Source organism: Ursus arctos, unplaced genomic scaffold (genome assembly GCF_023065955.2).
Source record: "Ursus arctos isolate Adak ecotype North America unplaced genomic scaffold, UrsArc2.0 scaffold_9, whole genome shotgun sequence".
Classification (NCBI taxonomy): domain Eukaryota; kingdom Metazoa; phylum Chordata; class Mammalia; order Carnivora; family Ursidae; genus Ursus; species Ursus arctos.
In genome coordinates, this window is record NW_026623111.1 from 30,882,821 (window position 1) to 30,908,104 (window position 25,284).

Sequence of the window (25,284 nt, forward strand, 5' to 3'; positions counted from 1 at the left end):
GGTTGCAATGCTAAGCACAACAATACCCCACGTCATAAATACGGTGTTGTCCAGGTCTTCTAGACCTGTGATACATCATTCATTTGTTCACTCAGTCATTCCTTCCACAAATTGCTACTGATCACCTATAGCTGTGAACAAATGAATGTTTGTCCTGTCCTCACGTTGCCTTCAGGCCAGCCTGGGGGCACCCCAGCTAGAGCTGCCAGCACCACAAGGCTCGGGCAGCCCCTTGCACAGCAGCAGCTGGCTGCCTGACCGTCATGCTTGTAAGTGGGCAGCTCATAAGCTGCCCTCTGGCAGCCGGGCGGGGGGCAGGCAGCTGCAGCCCCCACTATGACTCTGACTGCAGGCTGTAAGTTCAGGGGAGCCGTCATATTTTGAAGAATGAAAAGTAAATCATGCTTCTTACTTCTGTCATTTTCTGTTTCCAGCCTTAGAAGAAAAGGGAGAAGAATTTGCGAGCATGCTTACAGAACTTCTCTTTGAATTACATGTCGCAGCCACGCCTGACAAACTCAATAAGGTCAGCGCTGCCTACGACGGAGTTTTTATTGTTGTCGTTCTTTTTAAAGGTATTGGTTGTAAAATTCAAGTGATCCACCTGAAATGGAAAAACCCCAAACCCCAAATGGCTCACGAGAGGAGGAGAGTATGAGGTTGGTAATTAAGATCCCAGGAGGCCGTACAATGAGATGTGATGGGAGAACATGCAACAATTCACCAGTAATTACCCTGTGACCTTGAACAAGTCACTTCTCCTCAAGAGAGAATTGTATACTGGAGCAGTGGGTATCTTTCGCACAGGGGAAGGAAGAGGGGTGCAGAATCGCCAAAGGGCCTTTTCAGATTCCATCTCCCCTCCCTGCTGCTGGGGTGACAAGCCGAATCAGGCAGAGAGAAGCTCATCAGCTGCATCGGCCACCCGTCTCCTCCCCTCCCCCACCCCGAATGCTGGTGCCGCATGGTGTCCCAGAACGATCTGGCTTTATCACGCTGGCTTCTTCTAATTGTATGTTTTGCAAGTTAGTATAAGGTCTCGCTGTGGAGTTTCTTCATGAGGACATTCATTATTAATTACTTAAAACTGTGTTATTTTTCCCGTTCGCTCGCTCGCTCGCTCTTTTTTCCCCTCTCTCTAGCAAGCAGCAGGGGACGCAGGCCCTCAGTTATCAAGGTGGGTGAGGAAAGGGCAGGATGAGGCAATGAGGGGGAGACATGAGTAATTTCTTTATCTCGGATAGAGGTCACCGATTCTGGGAGGTCAGTGCCTTGAACACAGCAGGAAATTGCCTCATTCATCTCTGTGCAGCACCTGCCCCTGCTCTGGGAGGGAGGGAGAGAGAGAGAGTGACAGCGTGTGAATGTGGTGCCTCCAAGGTCCCACTGGCTTGTTGACAAAGTCAGGTGAGCTTTAAGGTGAGAAGCAAGTTTAACATAAACTCAGATACAACTTGCACTTCAGCAAACGGCTTTAAGCTATAATGATAAAGGCTGGTGAGGCTGCGCTTCCTAAATTCAGGGAATAACAGACAGGGAAGGTAGGTCATTCTGCTTGGTCAAGTCAGCCGTCATTCTTTCGGCCGCAGGTTGCTCCACCTGCACTCATGTGAAATTGAACTGGTCACAGAGCAGCCCCAGGTCTTCACAACAGCTCCTCTCCTCGCCTGGCATGACTGGGGAAGAGCTGGGCCATCCTTCATCCTCCCTGCGTCAGACATTATTAGGTTCATGAAACATTAAGGGCTTCATGAGACAAATCAAATGAGGAAATTTGCTTTAGCAATGACCCTGGCTAAATCTCTAGCCTATATATATAAAAAAGCACTGTTATTCTTTTATAGTTGGTCATGAAAAGTGAAAAATATACTATCGCTCTTTCAAGGTGACTGTCATTTTTATTCTTATCTGTGTATCATTTTATAGTGCTCCTTAAAAAGGTCCTGCAGTGTTCTCTCCATACTTCTCCTTAAAAAGGTCCTGCAGTGTTCTCTCCATACTTCCTTTCTGTTCTGGCCATTTTCCTCACTTTATATTCACCAGAAAGCGCCAACAAGATGTTTTAAGACTAAGGAATTGCCCCATCATCTTTTGGATGTACAGAGAACCACTCGGGAAGGTAGAGGGCAACGATATTCTAGTCTTGGGATTGGAATGCCTTAGTCTCCAGATTTGCATAACAAATGAGTTGCTTTGGTTGGGGGGCTTCGCAGGCCATGAAGAAAGCCCATGACTGGGTAGAAGAAGACGAGGTTATGGTGTCCGTAGATATGGCAGAAGACTCGGCGGAGAACACTAGAGAGGAAGAAAAGGAAGAGAAACCAGAAAATCCCAAAGAAGACAAAAAGGAAGAAAGGAGAACTAAGACAGTTGAGGTAAATTTATTTGCAACTGGCCACCTGAAGAGCAGTAATATGACTTTAATTTTATTAGCAGCTGAATTTCGAGTGAGGAGAGACCACTTCATTTTCATTTGCAGCCCTGTTTCAACAGTATAGAAATATGATGATTAATGTGGTAAACACTAAAATTTCTCAATACCAAGACAATTCGTGACTTAGCATAGATATTGTCGTTTTTCTCCAGAGCTTTACGAGGATAATTTAAAGGAAAAAATATCTTTAAGAACATCGTTGATTTATCATTAGGATAAAATTCCATCTGATATGCAAATTTGTAACTATAAAATGTCTTTATGCCCCATAAACTAATGAGATAATTGAAGCTTTTTTCCAAAAAAAAATTTCACGGCCACAGTTTTTATTCCGTAGTTTAATAAATTTATGTGTGCATAATTTATAGCCTGCCTGTGTTCAAAAATGAGTTTGCAGTAACTTTGTTTTCACATTGAATTTTCATTTTATAGGAAGTAACTTTTTTTTTTCTTTAAGATTTTATTTATTTGTGAGGGAAAGAGAGTGAGTGGGAGGGAGAGGGAGAGGGAGAGAGAGAATCTGAAGCAGACTCTGCTCTGACTGTAGAGCCTAAGGGGGGGCTCGATCCCACAACTGAGAGATCATGATCTAATCTGAAACCAAGAGTCAGATGCTAAACCGACTGAGCCACCCAGACATGCCAAGAAATAACTTTTTAAATTCAATCACTATAAAAAGAAATGGCCATTGAGGTTTATTTATTCAGTTGCCTTCTACAAGCATTTTGGAGCCCCTACCTGGTGTGTGCCCAGAATCGCTCTGAGAAGTAGGGACACGGCCATAAGGCTTGCCATGTCACTAGGGGCCTGACAATACTTCGTTGTTATGGCGGCATTTCTTCTTAGAAGAGTCTCAGATATGCCCATTAATCTTTGGGTAAACTTTTCAGGCCATTTTTAAAAAGAATTATATAATTTTTTTTTAACATTACAGGGTCGTTGTTGTTAAGTAAACTCTACCCCCAGTGTGGGACTTGAACTCATGACTCCAAGATCAAGAGTCACATGCTGTACGGACTGAGCACACATCACAGGGTTTTTTTTAAAAAGCTTCTGCTCAGGGGCACCTGGGTGGCACAGCGGTTAAGCGTCTGCCTTCGGCTTAGGGCGTGATCCCGGCGATCTGGGATCGAGCCCCACATCAGGCTCCTCCGCTATGAGCCTGCTTCTTCCTCTCCCACTCCCCCTGCTTGTGTTCCCTCTCTCGCTGGCTGTCTCTCTCTCTATCGAATAAATAAATAAAATCTTTAAAAAAAAAAAAAGCTTATGCCCAGTGAATAATTGTCTTACTTGCATTTATCTGTTTCAGGAAGTATATATGCTGTCCATCGAAAGTCTGGCAGAAGTAACAGCACGCTGTATTGAGCAGCTCCATAAAGTAGCAGAATTAATTCTTCATGGGCAAGAAGAGGAGAAACCAGCTCAGGACCAAGCAAGAGTTCTGATAAAGTAAATGTTACTTTCAATTCTTATGTTTCCAGTTTTATGTATATGTGCCATTCAGATGCACACACACGCAGGCGTGCGCATGTGCACACACCCCCTAGGCTACTAAAGATTTAAATTACAAGTCAACTAATCCCATTGTTCTATGGTCGTCTTAAGAAATAGACTCTCTTAGGAATCCTCAGATTCTTAGCTGAATCATGTTAGCAAGAATAATAATAATTAACTAGGAATTATTTATGAAGAGATTTAAGGAAAGACACACTAAATCATTCGAGGGTGTTTATTTTCATAGATCGAAGTCTTAGAAGTACAGACTTTTAAGGGTAATTGCATTTTTACTGCACCACAAGAATAGAGAAAGAACATCTTTATGCGACTTGTCAGCCAGCTTCACAAAGATATTCAAACACACCCCTGCTGTTCCTAGGGACTTACACCAGCTCTGCGTATTCCGAATGCTGGCAGTGATGGGTGGTGATGTAAGCCAGTTCCCTGTGGCTTGCATGGGTGTGCATATGTGCTGTCATATGTTATAGTCTTCAACAAATAGTAGCCACTATTATTAGTTTATCTAGTGAAATAAAATGTGTATCAGTGTAACTTCATATATGTGAAAATAGTCGGTGTGGAGCATATATTAAAATAGATGGTACAGAGCTGAAAAACAAGCCATTAGCTGTACGTGGGGTATAGAAAATTAGCACAGATCCGAACACCTTCTCATTACTACACAGACACAGGAGTCAAAATAGAGCCTCCTAAAAATATATGGGTACACACACACACATCGCAACACATGCGTTCACTTTACTAGCTAACTAGTCTTTGCTTATTACTGCATTTGGCACTGTAGGTTGGGGAGCAGATGTTTCATCAAAGAACCTTCCAAAAAGTCAATATTAGCATCTTTGTACTACTGGTAGCATTTCTCCTCACTTGTAAGGATATGTCGTCTAGTCTAGATTTTCCAACCTAAACATATGAAAATGAAAGATATTATACGAACCACACAATACTGCACTTAATAGACTTAGGAAGAAGATGTACCTACCTCAGTGTATAAAAAGAAGAGGAAAGGGAAAAGTAGGAAAAGTTTAAAATAGTGAGGAAACATCTAAGTGCTCTTTTACATTTGGGGTACTTGTTTGTAAAGGGAGGGTGTTCAGAAGTCCCTAAGTATGCATAGCAGGACCTTACTCTTAGCACCTCTGATTTCCAGTCCAGATTATCCCAGCCTTACCAAGCTGCACCAAGCAAAAGGTAACAAGACCTCCCACTTGTCTGTATAATAAGTGCCTTTCCACCCACCTACCCAAGGACATAGACAAAGTGGCTCTGGGCTATCCCTGGATCTTACTCCTGACCCTTTCTGCAGATAAGTTTTGGTTGGATAGATGGATGGGTGGATGGTTGGATGGATGGATGGATGGACGGTTGGATGGATGGAATGATGGACAGATAGAGCTCAACAAACCTAAATGCATAACTTAGAACCCCTATTTATCAAAACAATGCTTACCTTTAATGATTTCACTAGATCTTTTAACATGTAAGATTCTTGACTTGGAGTTACTGTTTTTCTAATAGCAAATAGCATTTTAACCACTATTCATAAAAGTCACATATATGAATTATAAGAGAGAACAGACAATACATCGTTACATTAACTGGTTGTTTTGGGTTTTTGTCATCAAAGCCATGTTTGTTAAATCTTGCGGCCATCTTGCATTATTTTCTTGGGGTAAAATCTTACAAGTCTAATGGCTAGAATGAACTTGGAGTTTTGATGTAAGTCTTAATAACAGATTTTATAGGACCTTTATTATGAGGAATCTAATGAAAAAAATAATCAAGAAATCGAGAGACAGCTGAGTTTGAATCCCAGCTCTATCCCAGCATGTTCTAAGCATGTTACTTAAGTGTCTTAGGGTGCCTGCTGGCTCAGTCAGTAGAGCATGCGACTGGATCTCAGGGTCATGAGTTCAAGCCCCATGTTGGGCTTGAGGTCTACTTAAAAAAAAAAAGTTACTTAACCTTCTTAAGTGCCAGTTTTATCATCTGTAAAGTGGGGATATTAATGTCATGCATAAGGTCACTATGAGGATTAAATATGACTACTCATATAAAAGTACTTAACGGGGCACCTGGTTGGCTCAGTCAGTTAAGCATCTGCATTCAGCTCAGGTCATGATCCCAGGGTCCTGGGATCGAGCCCTGTGTCCAGCTCCCTCTTCAGCAGAGAGCCTGCTTCTCCCTCTTCCTCTGCTGCTCCCCCTGCTTGTGCACTCTCTCTGTCTCTCTTTCTCTCTGTCAAATAAATTAAATCTTTAAAAAAAAAAAAAAAAGTACCTCAGTGAATGCTCATTATTATTTCAAAATGACCAGAAAGCTAAAGAAAAGCCACTTGGCAAGAGGCTTACACCTCTAAACACATGGAGCTCAAGTCTCAGATTTTCCCGCTTATGCTTTTGATTCTGCAAAGAGGTAGGGTGAATTAGGTGATTATTCATTAGCTACACATGCAGAGAAACCAGGATTCGATTCAATGGTAATTGTCTACAGAGCATCTTCAAACTTGTGTGTGTTCTTTTAAATGGAATATGGTATCAATACCAGTAATTGTCTTGATGGTTAAATTATTGCGTCTGATGGAAAATGCCTAAACCACTTTTTTTTCTTTCAGATTAACTACTGCGATGTGTAAAGAAGTGGCCTCCTTATCAAAGAAGTTTACGAATTCTTTAACCACTGTTGGGGTAAGTTTATAGTATTGATTCGTTTTGCCACCCTTTATGGAAGATGGGTCTGTGAGGAACTGTGGGGAGAAGTGCAGGATGCAGTGCGTTCCCTGATAGCTCCATAAACAAGCTGCGCCATGATGTCTGCTAAAACCAGGCCAGGAGCGCCTTCTGTCAGGACAGGCAGCCCAGGGCTCTCATCTGACTGGGTTCTAGTCCTGACACTGCCACCTCCGACTTACAAGATAATTAGGTGGGTTTTGAAACATCTCTGGGCCTCATTTTCTTTATTTGCTTAAAAAGAAGTCAGGGGCGCCTGGGTGGCTCAGTTGGGTAAGCGTCTGCCTTTGGCTCAGGTCATGATCTCAGGGTCCTGGGATAGAGTCCTATGTCGGGCTCTTTGCTCAGCCGAGAGTCTGCTTCTCCTTCTCCCTCTCCCCTTCCCTGCCCCCCCCAGCTCATGCTCTCTCTCTCTCTCTCAAATAACTAAATAAAATCTCAGATAGATAGATGTCAAATGGAAGTTCCTTTCATTAACAATATCTGTGATATATCATTCAAGAATCTCTATTAAAATAATTTTGAATATTTGCATTCACTGTTGCCGTCAGAACCTGTCTTCTGTATGCCACCCACGATGAGACGTTTCTTTGCCTTATTATTATACTGCAACTTTAACCGAAAGAAAAACATCTTACCCATGAGCAGAAGTGTTTCTGTTCTCAAGGGAACAACTTGGAAAGGTGCGGGGTCCATTCGGCCAGTCACATCACATGACCCCACCTTCGTGGCACCAGGAAGACAAGGGGAAACGATTCCTTTCCAGCCTTCCTGCTGTTTCCTGTAAGGCCCTGAATTCCAGGGCGACGGTTCTTGCCATGAGGGGGCGCCGGCTCTGTCGCCTGCTGCAGTCAGGCGTGTTTGCGCTGCAGGCATAGGGTTTGCCAGGGCTGCCTGAGCAGCTCCCCCAGAGCTGTATGGTCTCCGGGTGCTGGAGGGGCAGCCTGAGGTCGGGGTGTTGGCAGGCACACGCTCTCGCGGCGAGCCTCTTCTAGCTGCTGTGGCTGCAGCCAGTCTTTGGGTGGCTGAACTGTCAGCTCCTTATCGGTCTTCACGTCCTCCTCCCTCCGTGCCTGTCGCGTCCACATTTCTCTCTTCTGAGGACACCTTTTGTATTGGATTAGGGTATGACCAGTGTAATGTCACCTTAACTCATGACATCTGCAGTGACCCCGTCTCCAAGTAAGGTCTCATTCCGAAGTCCTAGAGGTTAGGACTGCACAGGATCCTTCTGAGAGAACTCAGTTCATCCTTTAGCAGGAACAAGCTCTACATAATTGACCCAGAAAAGGGACTTTGTTAAAGGCCGTGGAGGACCGCGAGCAGCTGTGGGGACCCAGCGCCAGAATACATATTCCCATATGTGACTCCGTGGTAGCCCTTCTCGCCCCGTGTCTTTGCATTCGGATTCTGGGTTCCTGGGGGAGAAGGCTGAAAGGCTCCTCAGTGTGGGTCACATGTCCACTTGGTATCCCCTGTAGTGACTTGGGACAGGATCATATCATGCAGACCTACCTGGCTGTTGGGGTGCACTTCCCCCACCCCCCCCCCAAGGCCAAGGGTAGTTCTCAAAAGAAGTCGAAATGATTATAGACGTGACTGGCAGCAGAGAAACGACTCGATTAATTAGGGCTGAACTACCTACCACCTCTTCATTCTGTTGTCAAGGAATCTGGTTTCCTTCTCCTATTTTGCAAAACATGAGCTTTCTTACTTGTATCATTTGGGGGCTTCCTCAGTAAGAGCTTCACTGTATGTAGGCAGAGTGAGGGGGAGAGAGACGTTCATTGATATGATAGGCTTGACGAAACGCATTTCTGGGCTCAGTGTTGTCTGAGTAACCGACACCCATGGGCTGTGGTGTAACTGCCAGGCTGACAGAGACGTGTGAGGTCTTAATCAGGATGAGACGGCCTCGGCCACCCAGCTTCCCAAGACTCTCTGTAGCCTCTTCTCACGCTTTCCCAGGTTCACTAGGTGGGAAACTGAGGCCCGAAGGGGTGACTGATTCCCCCAGGCCTCTTGATCTCTCACCTGCCAGGTGGCTGCCCATCAGACAGATGGCCAACTGCTTGTTTCTCTGTGGCTGTCCGGTGATGAGGAAGTATGTGTCTGTAGGTGTGTGTGTTATATGTTATCTGTGGTTCATGTTGGACGTCCATTTATTTACATTCGTGGGTAATAGTCACGGTATTGCTTCCGTTTCTTTCAACCTATTGTCTTCAGCTCAGTGGCTTCTCGCCCCTGAATGCGAGGGCACATCACCCGGAGAACTTGTTAAAATGCAGGTTTTGAGCCTGTCGGTTCTGCATCTCTAATAAGCTCTCAGCCGATAGCAGTGCTCCCCATCCACAGCGTACATTCTGAGTAGCAACTGGGTGTGCACTTGAACTTACACCTGTGTACACACTTGATGTCTGTTGTACGTGCGTACCAGTGTCTGTGTGCACACAATCCAGAAGGCACAGGTTACCACTTCGGAGAAAGAAAATGCTGAAGCTACACAGAGTTTACTGCAATGCCGTCCCGTCACAATACCCCTGATCTTGTGCTGGGATCAATCATTTACATCGAGTTTCTGTTCTCTGAAACAGCCATTATTCATAACTTGAAGTTAATGAGTGCCTATTGCTCTCCAGACTCGATTTAAATTGCTCGCACATCTCATTGATTCTGAAAACCAATGTTATTTTATTGCCCTGATTTTGATTATATTTTAGAGGTTTATTGATAATCAAATAAACGTGAAAGCAAATACCATAATGGATTTTCTGGTTAGTTACTAAAATGACTGGGTTTTTAAAGAGTTTTTCCCCAAGCCTCCATTGTGGTTTCCCCAGGAAGACATTACTTTGCCCTCCGTAGGGTAATGCCAGTGAAAATGTGCTGCTCTGGAAAGCTGTATTTCATCTATATACTTTTGTTTACCATAAAGTCTTCTGGGTACAGTAAGGAAACCCGCCTATTAAACTTGCCCTCTCTCTCTCCAGTCCCTTTAATTATTTATTGTCTAAGAGTTAAGTGAACACTTAGAGAAGACTGTTGATTGATAGACTAATAGTGGAAATAACAATAATGATACTAACACTAGCTCTCACTTTTTGATCTACTTAATATCAGGCTCTGAATTTCTGTGCTTTTACCTATATTCATGTTTTGCAAACTGAAATCTACAGATCTGTCTGGAAGTGATACTTAAGAATGGGTTAAATGGGGGGCATCTGGGTGGCTCGTTCAGTTAAGTGTCAGACTCTTGATTTCAGCTTAGGTCATGATCTCAGGGTCCTGGGATCCAGTTCTGTGTTGGGCTCTGCACTCAGTGGGGAGTCAGTTTGAGGATTTTCTGTCTTCGGCTCCCTCTGCCCCTTCCTGCTGCTGGCAGTTAAGAGAGCACAGGATCGTGCTCTCTCTCTAAAATAAATAAATAAATCTTTTTATAAAAAAGAATTAAGAAAAGGATCTCAAAAAAAAAAGAAGAATGTGGTTTCTGTGTTTTGTTTTGTTTTTGTTTTTTTTTTTTTGCTACTAATCTGGAAGACATACCCTATTATCAAGTACCCATGTTTGCATTTAAAACAAGAAAGAAAATAAGGATCCTGACCGGGACTGGGACAAGCTTGGGCCAGTAAGATACTTAACTCACCTGCAAAATTTTAAAAAGTACCCTGCTCACAGCCCCCCCCCCCCCCGCCAAAAAACAAAGAAACAACATCAGTCATCTAGATAGATATTTTGATGTAAAATTTAAAAAATGAAAATGAATGCACACAGATCATGATGAACAAAATATCAACATTTTCAGTAAAGACAGGCCCCAACCTTGTCCTTGTACGACTCAGCCGCATTCATCCCCCTGTAATCCCTGACGTGTTGCAGGCTTTCAATAGTTAAAAACATCTGTGTTTAAAATTTCTAGCTATGTGACTTTCAACAAATTACTCAACCTTCCTGATTCCTAGTTTCTCAACTTTAAGGTCATCATGGTACCTACCTACTAGGATTTCTGTCAAAACGAAGTGAGATTCTAGAGAAGAAGCACCAAATGTGAAGCCTGGTCTATGATAAGCATTCCACTTCTCCTCTCCTTCCTCTTTAAGAGATCCCTCAACAGAGCCAGCATGTGACATTTGATGTGGCAAGCCTAGCAGCATGAGCACCTAATCTGTCAAATTTCATCCTTTTGATTCCACAGAGTGACAAGAAGGCTGAGGTCCTTAACCCCATGATCAATAGTGTCTTGTTAGAGGTAAGTGGCACCCAGAGAGAAAGTGCTTCTGAATCAAAGCAAATGTTAGAGCTACTTTTTTTTTTTTTTTTTTTTTTGGTCTTTTTCCCAGGCAGCGAGTGTTATTGCAATGCTAAATCTCACCACCAACAGTCTTTTTTGAGTACGTGTGTAGAGCCCAACCAGCTGTTAAACCCTTGGGTGAACCAACAGTCCCTAATTTTCAAGAATTCCTGATTAAAAAGAGAAACGCTAAGCTTGCACGTTATTTCTGTTGCTGTTTCCTCCGGCAGAAGCTCATTTGTGCTGCCAAGTTTGACACCAGATTTAACACTGTGATTATTGGCTGCAATGAGGGCTTCTTGCTCAGTGGGGATTTGTGTAAAAATGGGCACTTCTCTCCATTCACGAGAACCCTTGTTTAGCTGGGTCTCAGCCTCAGACTAGCAGTGTTGACCAGTTGACAGATCAGCCTCTGCCAGTTCAATGAGCAAAGGCTCTGTCCTCAGCACTCGCTCCCTGGCCTGCCACCTCGCGGGGACTCGGTAACACTGATGTGAAAGTGTCCCGAGCCCGCTGTGGTTTTGCCAGAAGTAGTGGCATAGGAGAGAAGAAAATAGGCCTGGGAGGCCTCATTCTTGCTGTGTTCCACCTGTGGCTAGTGGAGGAAAACCTTCCATTAGGGGCCTAACTCTAAGGAACTGGCACATGTGTGGCCCCAGGGCACCCAGCCGAAGCCGCAGGTGTTAACACGTTACCTTTGAACACGGGCAATGCACGTACGACAGTTTGGCGCGTGCGCTGGAGTAGCTGTCATCGCAGAGTTTGGAAATTACCAAATGCAAGTCGGGGAAGGCTGCTATGTATTTATAGTGCCGTCTGTGGGAATTGCGCTTACTGTTAAGGAAAACTACCAAGGTACAAAAGTAGCAAAGCAGTGGCATCAAGTGTTACCGTTTAGGACACAGTCACGCAGGGGGATGAGGAAGCCAGCAGGGCCAAGGAGCCAGAGGGGCAAGTTCTGGAGGACACAGCTGAGAGGAAAGCCAGGCGGTCAGAGGCAGAATGTGGAATAAGAGAGTGTCTCCCCCGGCCACCCAGAAGGCATCGGGAGATGACTATGTCAGTCATGAAGAGTATGCAGTCAAATGTCGATTCGTTTCCTCAGTGGGAGTTTTCTTACGATTTAGTGACCTGAAACATTCAGTGGCCTCTCCGTCCACTGCTGTGTGTTGGGGTACCACAGAACACGAATGGCAACATCGAAAATCCAAGCCAAGTAGAGGGTACCAGCATGCACAGGAGGAGGACGGCCTTCAAGGACTGGCCGTGACTAATTGCACAATGACATCTCCAGTTAACTCTATGTAGCCCATGCTTGTCTGTTCACGTCTAGGTTAGGACACACTAGAGCTTCCTGCACACTGTGCTTTTGTGTTGTTTCAGAACAGTGGGGTTGGTCTGGGAGAAGGATGGGTAAGACCAGACATACTGGGTCGTGAATGCACACATATCCATGTACCCTCCCAGTCTATGGAAATGACTTGCCTCGTGTTGAGTGAATTCTTCTCTCTGTTGAAGACCTGAATGCATGCCATCCAAAGGAGTGTGTTTACATTTGCTTTAAGCACCAACATTAAGGGGAATATATTTATAAAATATTGTGAGGTTTGAAGAGAGGGACCATTATGAGATTGGAAGAATTGTCAGGCCTGAACCCTAAAGGCAGCCCTTCAAGCACGTGTCTCCCTCCTCCCAGGGCTGCAACAGCACCACGTACATCCAGGACGCCTTCCAGCTGCTGCTGCCCGTGCTGCAGGTGTCACACATCCAGACGGGTTGTTCTGAACCACAGCCGGGACCTGGCCAGACTCCGTCTGGTTAAAGAGGAGGGCAGGCCACATTGCATCGACATATACCATTTCCAGGGATGTTTTCTACACATCTGGCCCCAGATGCCCCTTGGAGGACTCTACAAGCAATTTTGCACGGACAGTATAGAGAATGCAAGTTGAGAGAGAGTATCCCATCTCCTAATGTATATGGTAGTTTTACAAATAATTGTGTTTTATGTTAATTTAAATTTACATGGCTTTATATTGTTAATTGCCTTTCATCTGAACTTCATTCACCAATATTCATTTCCATTTCTCTGGCCAAGCATGCTATATTTAGAAATTCATGGGCAGATCCTAGACTTTTTTTTAATCCTTTGAATTCCCACCTTTAAATTTCCCATTCTTTCTAGTATTACTTTAAATCAGTTCTTATACTGAACTTAGTTTTGTTATATAAATATCATAGGCAAAGATAACACTACTTATAGATATTACCTATTATGGTAAAAGAGAAACATAAGTATCTCTTTGTAATAACTCATTCTGAAAACAAGCTTTCATTGAGCTCCTACTGTGTGCTCACAATAGGGAACATGATCTCAGCCCAGTAAAGACAGGCACTCTAAGTAATCTCTGCACCCAAGGTGGGGCTCGAACTCACAACCCTGAGATCAAGAGTTGCACGCTGTACCGACTGAGCCAGCCAGGCGCCCCTAGACATATATTCTAAAAGACGGTTTATAATAATTCTTAAAATGCTTAAAAATACTAATGAATTTTCTAAACCTTAAAAAATTCGAAGACCAAGGTAAACTAGTGTTTGTTTGGTTTTTTTTAATGTTCTTCCTTTTAATGTGTTATTGTATTTTTCCACACTCCTTGGAGACTTTTTGACCCCAAACTTTATATATAGGGTGAAAATATATATGAAAAATGGGTACAAAAGAGTATTCAGTTTAAACTTGACTCGTTATGACCATAAGTGTATGATAGCATAATTACAAAGCTTGGAAACATTCAAATAGAAAATTAAAGGGATTTCAACCCAGCAGACCCCCAGACTGCGTTTTTCAATCTGAGGCCAGATAGTCTATAAATACACAGGTCACACTCACCAATGGTCAATACCATCATTGTTTCTAAAGGGCAGAAAATACTGACGTGTGGGTTGACTGGTATCTTGATCCCTGAGAGACTGCCCAGGAGACTCTGCAGCCAGGAGAGGCCCTTCTCCTGAGCTCTCTAAGTTCATTCGTTCATTCCGGATTTCGGAGCTCCGTCAGCATCCCTGCAGACATCATCACAAGATGTGTTGTCCCATGGCTCTCTCCAAGGCAGATGAAGCTTGTGCTTTTGTAAGGGTCAAAATCCTTCCCTGACATTTGCTTTTAGTCCCCTAATGGAGTAGACTGCCTTTGTCCCATACAGGCAAAGTGGGACTCTTTTAATATTTTCCTATGTCTTATTAGCATTTTCTTCACCTGCATCCTAGATTTCATCTGTGTAGCTCCCAAAACAACCAAACAGAAGATATAAGAACAATGATTTACAGTCTGGAAAATAACTCTCTGAGGAATCAATTAAAGATGCTTTTTTTTTTTCCTCTTCTCGATTGCCTGAAATGTTTCTGATCTTAAGTCTAGAGAACAATTAACTGATGAAAATGTGGCATTTACCTCTTCGTAAATTTTGGACGTATTATGTCTAGAGCAGAGGAAAGGACTTGGATTTACAATTTCTTCACATTGGATTTTTTAGCATCGATGGATTTATAGGTATTAACTGGAAATGTAATAGGAACGAGTAGTTTCAAAGGAGCTGGATTCCCAGAAATAGACTTTAAGCCCAACTGCACCCATTTTGTTTATAGCAACATTTTTAATCAAAAAATGAAATGGGAATCTGTAGAAGAATAAGAGAGAATTATCCTTTAAAAATGTAGTTGACATTATTTGCATTACATTTACATATGTTCTACTGATAGAATATGAAAGGTTGTCAGGTAGAAACATAGGCTGAGAGATGATTCCTGGGGCCTAGCTCAATGGTCTGTGAATTACATTATTTAAGAGAGAATAATCACTTAAAATATATCCACCCTCCAGGATTGCTCTCTTTCAATGCTGGTTTTCATGTTCACTTTTAAATAATTGCTTCTTTGCTTTGCTTTTAAAACCTAGCAAAGCCCACAATCCCGATCTGGGCAAATGTCAATCACGTACTGAATGAATGATTTAGCAGGCTTACTTTGGAAGTTTTGTATTCCTTCAATAAGCCTTTACATAAATTGGGTTCATTTCACTCTATGCAATTACCCTGAACAAGTGTACCAGCTTTTTTTTCTTACATCAAGTACAAAATAAGTTCTAGTCTAAATAATGAATGTAGTCCTGTGCCTGTGCCTTATTAAATAAAAAAACATCAAAAGCATATTTCCAATTCAAAGCAAAATGCGTCCCAGAAAAATAGCTCTGGGGTACTGACACATCTAGCTCTAAAGGGTAAAATTGAGTCCCAAATCTTAAAGCAGAGGCCTAAGCTTAAATATTCTATCCCATTGAGAACAGAATTCTGTCTTCTCTCCGAGTCTCACACTGGGCTGCACGTCAAGCTCTTGATTAAACAAGTAGTGTGCCGAGGCTGTGGCAGGCATGAGCAGGGGTGTCCGTGGGAACCCCAGCAACACCAGCTAAGGAACCATGGACCTCTGCAGCACAGCTCGAAGGGGGTGGAGAAGCCTCAGCCTTGGGTGGGCTAAAGGAAAGTGCTCAATATAGGATACAAGTCTTTACACAGAAAGGAGAGCATTTTGGTGCTTTGTAGAAGTCAGCTGACCCAGGAGCTCACCTATCGGGGAAGTCACCTGTGTACACAGGCTGGCCGTGCTGCACTTAAGTTGGAAACAAAAGCGGGTGGATTTCGATCAAAGCTTTCCCAGAGGTCTGGAAATAAGGTCTTTGGGAAGTAATTTAGCAAAAATATAAAACATATTTCTCTTCTTTCCTAAAAAAAATAGAGAAAGATGATAGATGATAGATGGATAGATAGATAGATAGGTAGATAGATGATAAAGTGTATGCTGAACAGATGGGGTGGATCATAATACATGATTTCAATCCGTGTTTAATTTTATAAGAGCAATTACTCTTCCGTATCAAGCTAATTTGTGTAATGTAAAAATTGCCCTTTGATCTTCCTCTTAAGCATGCCCTACATTCTGATAACTCAAATCTAGGCTTCAACTTGGTGTCTTAAATGATTGTGTTTGTGAAGGCACATCAGAAGAGATCATACTGAAAATCTGTTTTAGAACTGCAATTTTGCCTTGTTTTTATAGTTGATTAGAATTCAAAAAGTCATAGGAGTGGATCTAGACCAGCCACCCTTCATTCACATAAAAGAAAAAAAATCATGTGGTTCACCATGCATTTTATTCTCCTAGATATCTCATAACTTATTCAGGTTTGTGCTCATTTTCGGTATGTTCCCCCAGAATAGACGCTGTGCTACAATATCCACTATTAAACAAATCGAGGAAGGACATCATTCTGTTCTTTTTTTTTTCCTTAGATCTGAAAATAATCTGAGTTATCCTACCCTTTGAGCATCTTACCTTTAGCAACGCCTAAATTATTACGACCCAACAGTAAGAAATGTATTGATGGTGTTCCTGATACTTCTGGCATCTGGGGTCATCATCGAGTGGGGATAGAAGATGATTACAGTTAGAATTTTGTGTTGGGATTTAAGCCACATTTACCTTTTTGTGGATCAGAGAATATTTTCCTCTGCATGAGTTGTCAGCCAAAAAGCAATGGGATTATGTCTGCCTGTGGTCACTGCTCACTCACTTGACAGGCCTGTCTCTTCTATTAGTCTCTGGGGAATTCCATACTGCAAAAGAATAATATGTACATTTTTTATATGCCTTCCCTGAGTGCAGAATTTAGGCTGATTCAGAGATGATCTATCTCCCTGCCCTGGGTTTCACCACTGGGCTTCTGGAGCTGCCATTTGGAGGAAAAAGCCGGTGTAGAAGCCAAGGCCAGATGGATGGAACCTTGGCATAAAGCAAAGCTAAGCCTTTGCCTTTGAGTCCCTGCCATGTTATCCTTTTTCTCTCTCAGGATTTTTTTTTTTTTTTTTTTTTTTTTTTGACAGCCAGTAAGTTCCTCTCTTCCAGGATCAGCCTCTACAGTCCTGCTTCTCTTTTCCACAGCTTTTCTTCCCTTCCCCTTTCTTTATAATTATACTACCCTTTCCCCATTGATCTCAGAAAACAATCCATCCAAAAGATTTCAATAATAATAATTAATATGTATTTACCATGTGCTGGACACTGTGCACACAGTATTTCATAAGCGTTGTTCCATTTCATCTCCGCAATTACCCTATTGGGTAGATATTATTACAATCTCCACCGCCCAAATGAGAACACTGAGACCCAGAGAAATTATAGAATTCGTCCAGCATTACACACCTAGTAAAACAGAGTCCGGATTCAAACCCAGGGCAGTTTGACCTGACTAGGCAGCGTATTTTAAACTACTATACACAGTCTCCAAACAAAAAGAAACGTCATGTGTTGTTTTTAGAGACATCTGAACACTTACATGTTTAGCTCTCTACGCCCGTGCGGTGGGTTTGCAGCTGAAAGATTTGGTTGTCAGCTTTGGTTGTTTCCATGCAACTGAGAACAAACTGGAACTTAAGAGACACCGAATGAAGCCATGCAAGGTCACCTCGGGATTATTCTCACCCCAGGCTGGCCACATCACCACTTCACAGACATTTACATCAAGCAGCTTCCTGGCCGTCAACCCAGCATCCTGTCTCACAGGTGCTTTGATATGCCTAAAATGGCTCCATTTCCTCCTCCTCCACAGCCCCCTCTGGTGCCTGGGAAACCCATTTGTAAATCACCACCCTTCCTGAAAATCCTTAACCCTCTACTACTACCTGCCCGGAGCCTAGGGATTTTTTTTTTTTTAATGTTTTCCCTGTATTGAAGATTACTGACTTATCTAGGCAGCCGTGTAGCTGAATCTTCAGTACCAGGTGCTGTGAGATACTAATAGATATCTTAAAGATGTGCTAAATAATACCTTCTTGTCTCTGACCTTGGTGCTCTTCCCTATGAAGCCCAAGAAATGACGACAGTGGTGGTGGCATTCTTATTTACTGAGTCCTTACTATGTTCAGACACTTTACCTCCGTGATCTCATTTAATCCCCAATGTCAATTTTATGAGATAACTACCGTTGTTATACCCATTTTGCAGGTGAAAAAATGAAGTTCAGAGAGATTAAATAATCTCTGTGTTTATCCAACGAATAATTGGAAAAGCTAGGATTTATGTCCAGGCAGTATATAAAATACTAGACAGAGCTCACAGGCAAGCACATACCTGGTCATAAAAAGGACATTTTCCCTTGGGTTGAGTCCTCCTCCAGCTAATACCTGGGCTCTCCTTTTCCTATCCTGTGGCTTCAGGCAGAGATAAATTGTTCCGCAAATCTCCCTGTCAGAGGCCTAACCACATTTTTCCTGCTGATGCGTCTGATCCCAAGAGAAGGCGGGTAACCTGTACATCCCATTCTCCCTCCTGTTATAAACCTCATGTTGAATGATCCATTTCTCACTGAAAACAATGATTGCCTTTTTTGACACTTTTGCAGGAAAGCTCTAGTTTGCTATTTTTGCAAAAAAAAAAAAATCCCACAGCTAGAAAATGTGATAAAGGATAAGAAACCAAATGATGAACAGCCGGGCAGAAAGACTTTGGCCATTTCTGTCAGAAAGAATTATTTGGTCCTAGAGGGCATCTCCGTCATGGATGTGTGGGATGTCTTTGTTTCCGGCAGACTCACAGCTCCCTCCCCGACTTCTCCCAGGTCTTTATTCAAAAGCCACCTTCTTGGTGAGATCTCTCCAGGTTAAATTGCCATCTTCCCAATATTTCATATTCCCTTTCCCTGCTGTTTTTTTTTTTACATCCTTAAGATGTATCACTAGCTAACACCCTTTGTATCTTACTTGTCTATTATCTGTCTCTTGTACTAGAATGTAAATTCCACAAGACAGAGATATTTTTTGTCCGTTACCATATTCTGAGGACCCAGTGCTGTTGCTTGGCACATAGTAGGTGCTCAGTAATTATTTAATTATTTGTTGAATGAACAAATAAAGTCTTAATGTACAATCTGTGAATACTGAATGAGAGGATGGAAACAGCCATATTATAGGGCAATTAATGAGAAAATGTCTGGTTGAGTTATATTATGAATGTTAACTATAGAAGTAATTGTGTCCATTTTAATGGTATTTGATGTTGTAGGACAAATGGATGTGATTTGGAGGCTTAGAAATATATAAACATTTTTTCCATTAAAGTGAATGGAATTTACATTTTTTGTTTGGAGGAATTCACTCTATGAGAGATTTTTCAAGACTTTTCATCACACAGGGGTAAACTATGGTGAAAAATTAAAACCACCTAAATAAGTAACTATAGGTATACTGATACTGTGGAATAGTATGCAACCACTGAAAAGAATACAAAGAATGTGTCTTAGTCATTTTGGGTTGGTGTAACAAATACAGCATTAGACTGGGTGGCTTAAAGAACAAACATTTGTTTCTGCAGTTCTGGAGGCTAGGAAGTTCAAGGTCAAGGTGAAGGCAGATCCAGTGTCTGATGAGAGCTGGTATCCTGGTTCACAGATGACTGTCTTCTCACTGTATCCTCACACGGCAGAGAGCAGAGAGAGACAGGAAGCAAGCTCTCTTGTGTCCCATTCATGAGGGTTATGACCCAATTACCTCCCTCATCACACTGGAGTTTAGGTTGAATTTTGGGGACACAAACATTCAGTCCATAGCAGGATAGAATCTCCACAATGTATTATTGAGTGAAAAAAGAAATTCACACTATGGTATTGGAGAATATTTATCTAAAATAACACACACACACACACACAAAGATACACACACACACACACACACACACACACACACACACACACACACACCTAGAAGAAGATTTAGAAAGATACACATACAGCTACCAGCAATGCTGTGACCAGGGGTGGAAAGTGTTGTGATAAGGTAGAGGAGAACCTGAGAATTTGGCATAGTAATCAAAGGAAACTCCAGTGTTATTTGTAATAATTAAATATTTTTATAATGAAATTGTATTAATGGATGACTTGTGTAACAAAATTTTTAAAAATCCAAACAAGACGTGAGGTGCCAGGGTGGTTTAGTTGGTTAAGCATCTGACTCTTGATTTCGGCTCAGGCCATGATCTTAAGGTTGTGAGATCAAGCCCTGCATAGGGCTCTATGCTGAGCATGGAGCATGCTTGAGATTCTCTCTCTCCCTCTTCCTCTGCCCCTCCCCCCCAAAAAATAATCAAAACAAGAAACAAAAGAAAATTGATTCTAATCAGGGAGATAAGAGGATAGGGCCCTACCAGTGACTTAAAGTATAAAACACACAAATTATTTTTCAATAGAAGAGTCAAAAGTATCAGTGAGGACCTCTTCATGATTTGGATTTTTTCATCATCAATATTCCTATAAGGTTCTGAGACAAGTTTGATGACTATACAAATCTCTTTTCGCTTTCCTCAGAGAAGCCCAAGCCAAGCATTCCAAATGCATAGTTTGTAAAGACTGTGATGATGTAAACAGAAAAATTTGTCATTTCCATCTCATTGGAGGTGGACTCCAACTTTTTTAGCCAGATAGTCTCTGTAATCTTCCTACTAAACCCAAACAGCTCTGAGATACGAAATGGCAACAGAAGCAATTTCAGAAACTTCTGGAGGGAAACACCACACGAATAAATGAGTCTGTGGTTTAGAGTTATTAGTTTGACGCCCGAATGCATATCATATTTGCGAGAAGCAGTTAACAATCTGCTCTTCTTGACAAATGTAGCACAAGGGGATTTAAATCCCTGCATTTGCAATTTCTGTCTCTCCTCCAAATTTATGGCTGAATTGTAGACATGAATAATGTGTCAGGGTTGAGTGAATTGAGGTCTCTGCTCTCCTCCTACAGCTCCATTTCACTCAAAGGAGACTAATAAATGGAAAGCAAAGGAAAGTCTCAGTAGATAACGAATCTGAGTCCTAATGACCTTCCTGAACTACAAAATGGATTTGTAATTTATTTGGCATTGCCCAAACTACTTGGTGCCTGCAGTGAGGTGTGAAAACATTTTGGCCCCTTTGGGGCCACAACTGTACATTTTAAGCATTTCTTCAACAATACATGATGGGTCAGAACTATCTTTCCCTGGCAAAGTAAAAATTATCCATCCATGGTCATGAAAGACTTGTTTCCATTCTGCCCTGGACATTCATTGCCTTGACGCGGTTGTGATTGATTATTGAGTCTTGATTGTCCTGCACCCCCTGGGGCCATAGTATGACCATTTATGTAAGATATGGGTGTTACAAACCAATGCCTGATATCCCACATATTTCTTTTGAAACCACTTGGTCTTTGGCAAGGAATGGGCACCGAGTTAATAACTTTGAACCACAGACTCACATTTACTCAAGCGAAGTCATGTGCAAAATGGCGTGTTTGCTGGCTGAACAGTGCCCAGTCTGTCACTTGGCTGGTCATTTCCATCTGGATTTGCTGCAAAGGCAGCAGTTGGTCAGTCATTGCTAGGCCGTTGATACCTAATGAGAATAATATATATACATCAAGTGATCTGAAATTAGCTTAAAAAATGAAAGGCTTGTTGATTTTTAAAGGCAGGAATAAAGTCCTCCATGTTTTGCATCCAAATGTTGCCCTTTTGCCTCTTTGAGGTAGTCATTTTTTTTTCTTAACCAGGGCTAAAACAGAAACAAATCATGAGATAAAGAGAACATCTATTGGTTTTCATGAGACTATACCTTTCGTTCATTCAATCATCCATCTTTTCATCTATCTATCCAGTAGGTCCACAACATTTATTGTGTGGACCAAATACAATAAAATTGGGTTCAATTTGAAATTCAGTCCTTCTCCCATCCAAAATTAGGTAAATCAGTTTGAGCCAAGAATCCAGTAGGTATATCCATGGTTTCTGCAAACACCCACCTGTATGCTAATGCCACCCAATTTTCTACCCGGAACCCTGACATCACTCCTAAATTCTAACCAGAGTTGCCTTCCTGCCAGACATCTGTATGTCAGTATTTGAATATCCCACTAAATATAATCTGAACATATCCAGATTGAATTCATTATCTTTCCTTTTCCTCCTACATTCTCTGTTTGATGTACAGTGTTTCTTCTGCCAGAAACCTAGCTGTCACCCTAGCTGGTGCTTCTCTTCACCCTCAACACCTGGTCAGTTGCCAAGTGCTATTACTTAATTCTTTGTGTATCTTCCTCCATCTCATTGCCTCAGTCTTGTTTCACTTTCTTCTTATCCCTTCTATGAACTGTGTAACAGATATTGAAGGGTAGCAGAATATGGCGCCCCAGTATATGACTGTAGGAGCTCAGGATGTGCCACCCAAAATATGCTGCTTTGGTATGTTGATTATTTTGAGCTGTAGGCACTTGGAAAACAGCAAATGCAGAGAAAGGCTTTCTCTGCACTCCCATTATCTGCCTAAAGACCAAACCCTAAAAAGGAGCTCACTTGTCATAAATCCCTTCCCCTGGAGATTCATCAACCAGAGAAAATTGATTCTTATTATAGGAGAGGAGACTAGAAGTGACACCACACCCAGGCAGACTTCATCACAACCTGTCATACCTTCCATCTGTTCTTCTCAGGACCCACTCATCTTTCCTAAAAATCATTTACTTTCCCCTAGGAGGCCTATATCTCCTTCCCCTTTCCCCATTGAGATAGTGTATAAGCCTGAACTCTAAGCCACCTCTTTGAGTTACTCATTTTCCCCTGGGTAGCTCTAATGTTACATGAGGTTACAAGTTAATAAACTTCCATTTGTTTTTCTCTTGTTATTCTGACTTTTATTACAAAGATCTCAGCTAAGAACTCAGAAAGGTAGAGAGGAAATTATTTCTCCTCCTCCATAACACCAACCTGATGTCAGCACAGGTCCCAGTCCTCCTCCATAAAGTGGTATCAGCATGGACTCTCTCTGAGAGCGCAAATCTGGTTATTCCCCTGATTAAAACCTTCACTGGCTGGCTTCAGCATTCTGGAAAATACCCAAACAAAAACAGTCTGATTCTACATTTTCCAGCACTTTCATCAATTCCTCACCAGCTCAAGGGTCAAACTCCAGAGATTCTTGCGGGCTACTCCTGGCACCATGCCCCCTCTCACCTCTATGTAGTGTCAATTGAACATATGCAACTGCTACCATGCATTGACTGGAGCCCATGAAGGACCCTCATAGATTGAAGTATTGAACAATATTTATGACATAGAACAATGAATTCCAAAATCAGCATAGCATCACTAGCACAAATGAAAGTGTGCTTTAATGGAAGTGATTTTTTAATTTCTCTAATTTGGCTGTAGTATAACCCCAAAAATGGGATAAAATTCCATAAGTCCTCCAGTGTCTCAGTCTTCTCTTACCCCAATGATTCAAAAACTGGTATTTAGGGATAACTGGGAAAGGGAAAAAATAAAAAAGATTTTCCTGAGAAGTGTGTTCAACCATTAATAAGGCCCCCACAGACTCACACACCTTTTTTAGCTATAGGGACTTCCCAAACCTTTTAGTTAGTTATTGAGCACTGGAACTCTCTAAAAGTGGATTTATGGTGCAGCTTTTCTCCAGGTTGAGCAGGGAAGCCTCGTTCCAGAGCCCCAGTTAACAGCACCCTGCAGTGGTGCTCCTCTGATTGCAGTCTGCCTTCCTTCTATTCCAATATCCTTTACTGTAATAAATCATTCTTTCAGTTGTGCAGTAGCATTTAAGACCTGCCTGCTTAATCTTTAATTGGTTAAGCAGTTACAAGCTCAAATTATATTGTGTGAAAAATATCACAATAGATCGCAGTATTGTCAGTTTCTCCTGCAGAGCTCTGACATTCTCAAGCTTAACAAAGCCCATCTCTGTCACACATTAATTACTGCAATGTCCTTGAAATAGAGAATAACATAGTTATTGCTATTTGCAAAGAGAGCATACTTCTGTCTCCTGCATGTCAGCCCGTGTGTGTGTGTGTGTGTGTGTGTGTGTGTGTGTGTTGAAGGACACATAGATCTTGAAGTAGGGCCCCCTTTTCTGTACATCATTGTCCAAGTGCCTTTATATGTGTTCCTTCCACCCTAGCCAACTTATCCTTTAAGACTCAGATAGTGTCCCCTCCTCCAGGAAGTCTTCCCTAACTTCTGTCTTCCTCCTTCATTTAGGTTCCCCTTGTCTGGGTTCCCATAACACTCCATTCATTAAGTCCACAAACACTTATTGGGTAATTTCCATATCAGGCATCTGGCTTGGTACTGGATTTTCAAAGATGGATGAAACCAGTTCCTGAACGAGGTATTCCCCAGCCCAGCCCTTTCCAGGCTGCATTATAACTGTCTGGGTTACCTGTCTCTGCTATGGGACTATGTCTGGAATAAGGTAGCTATTATATTAACAAATGGATGAATAACTAAAAGACCTCCACGTCAGCAATATGTTAATAATCAAAGGGGAGACCATCCAAAGCTTTCATGTGTAATGTACCCCAATTAAATTTCATTGTAAAAACTAAAAAAAGTTAAGTCTGGGTGCTGAGATGGTGGGGGAGGTTCCACACTGCTCAAATATTGTGGTGGTATTAATTAAACAGGAAGGAAAGATGGAGTCTCAAACACTGGCTTGTTTAGGGCACCGGTAGGCCAACCTGGGCCCCAGGGCTCATACAGCTGGTTCCCAAGAGAGGCAGGATACTGTCCTCTCTCCTCCTTGTCTGACCTCCCTGTTGCTCCTCCACCACTATCCATCCTATCCACATGAGCACATTGTCTAGAATATGTGATTTCTCTCTCTGATGGAATTTCTGGCACTAAAACATGCCATTGAAAAAGAAACTTTTTGTTCACATTAATCTAATTGTTCTGTAAAAAAAGCAACAATTACTGAATAATGGAGAACTTTTCTTCTAGTATTAGTCTGTTATTTAGATAGCTAGAATAAAATAAAAAGTTTATAAAATACCTTTTTTTCCTACTAAATTTTTCACTCTGAATAAAGAATAAAATAAGGAAAAAAACCTTGCTATGATGTAATTATTAAGCACTGTTGGTTTGTTTTGACATGGTGGAACTTTGTTATGATACACTGTTTAAAAATAAAACCTATATTGTCCATTTGCCAAAATAGGGAGGGGAATAGAGATGATTTCCTGTCTCTGGGTAGCAAATTTCAAGTCGAAAAATATGTTTTGAACCCAGTAAGCAGAAAGGGACATTCCAGGTACTTGATTCACAGCCTTTCTTCATCAATATTTGGGTGTTTTTTGCATTGTCATTGCTATCTCTCACCATAGGGGATGGTGAGATGAGTGAAACGATTTTAACTCTTTTAAGTAATCGATGAAACAATTATTTGTT

General features: G+C 42.0%; 1 protein-coding gene across 15 annotated transcripts in view; it reads left to right on the forward strand.

The window, feature by feature from the left end:
- The window catches only part of FAM114A1 (family with sequence similarity 114 member A1), a 91,983-nt gene that overhangs the window by 51,291 nt on the left and 15,408 nt on the right, over positions 1-25,284 (forward strand). For 8 of the 15 annotated variants that reach the window (XR_007187783.2, XR_007187785.2, XR_008958507.1 and 5 more), the window contains 4 exons: positions 435-526; positions 2,214-2,375; positions 3,744-3,883; positions 6,567-6,639. Coding sequence is in view for 7 of the 15 variants with exons in the window: in XM_026508734.4 (XP_026364519.2) it covers positions 435-526; positions 2,214-2,375; positions 3,744-3,883; positions 6,567-6,639; positions 10,874-10,927; positions 12,666-12,791 (647 nt within the window). In the remaining 8 variants the exon portion in view is untranslated. Of the gene's footprint in view, positions 1-434; positions 527-2,213; positions 2,376-3,743; positions 3,884-6,566; positions 6,640-10,655; positions 10,842-10,873; positions 10,928-12,665; positions 14,352-25,284 lie in introns of those variants that run through there. The other 7 variants (XM_026508734.4, XM_048211775.2, XM_044387668.3 and 4 more) reach the window with 2 other exon arrangements.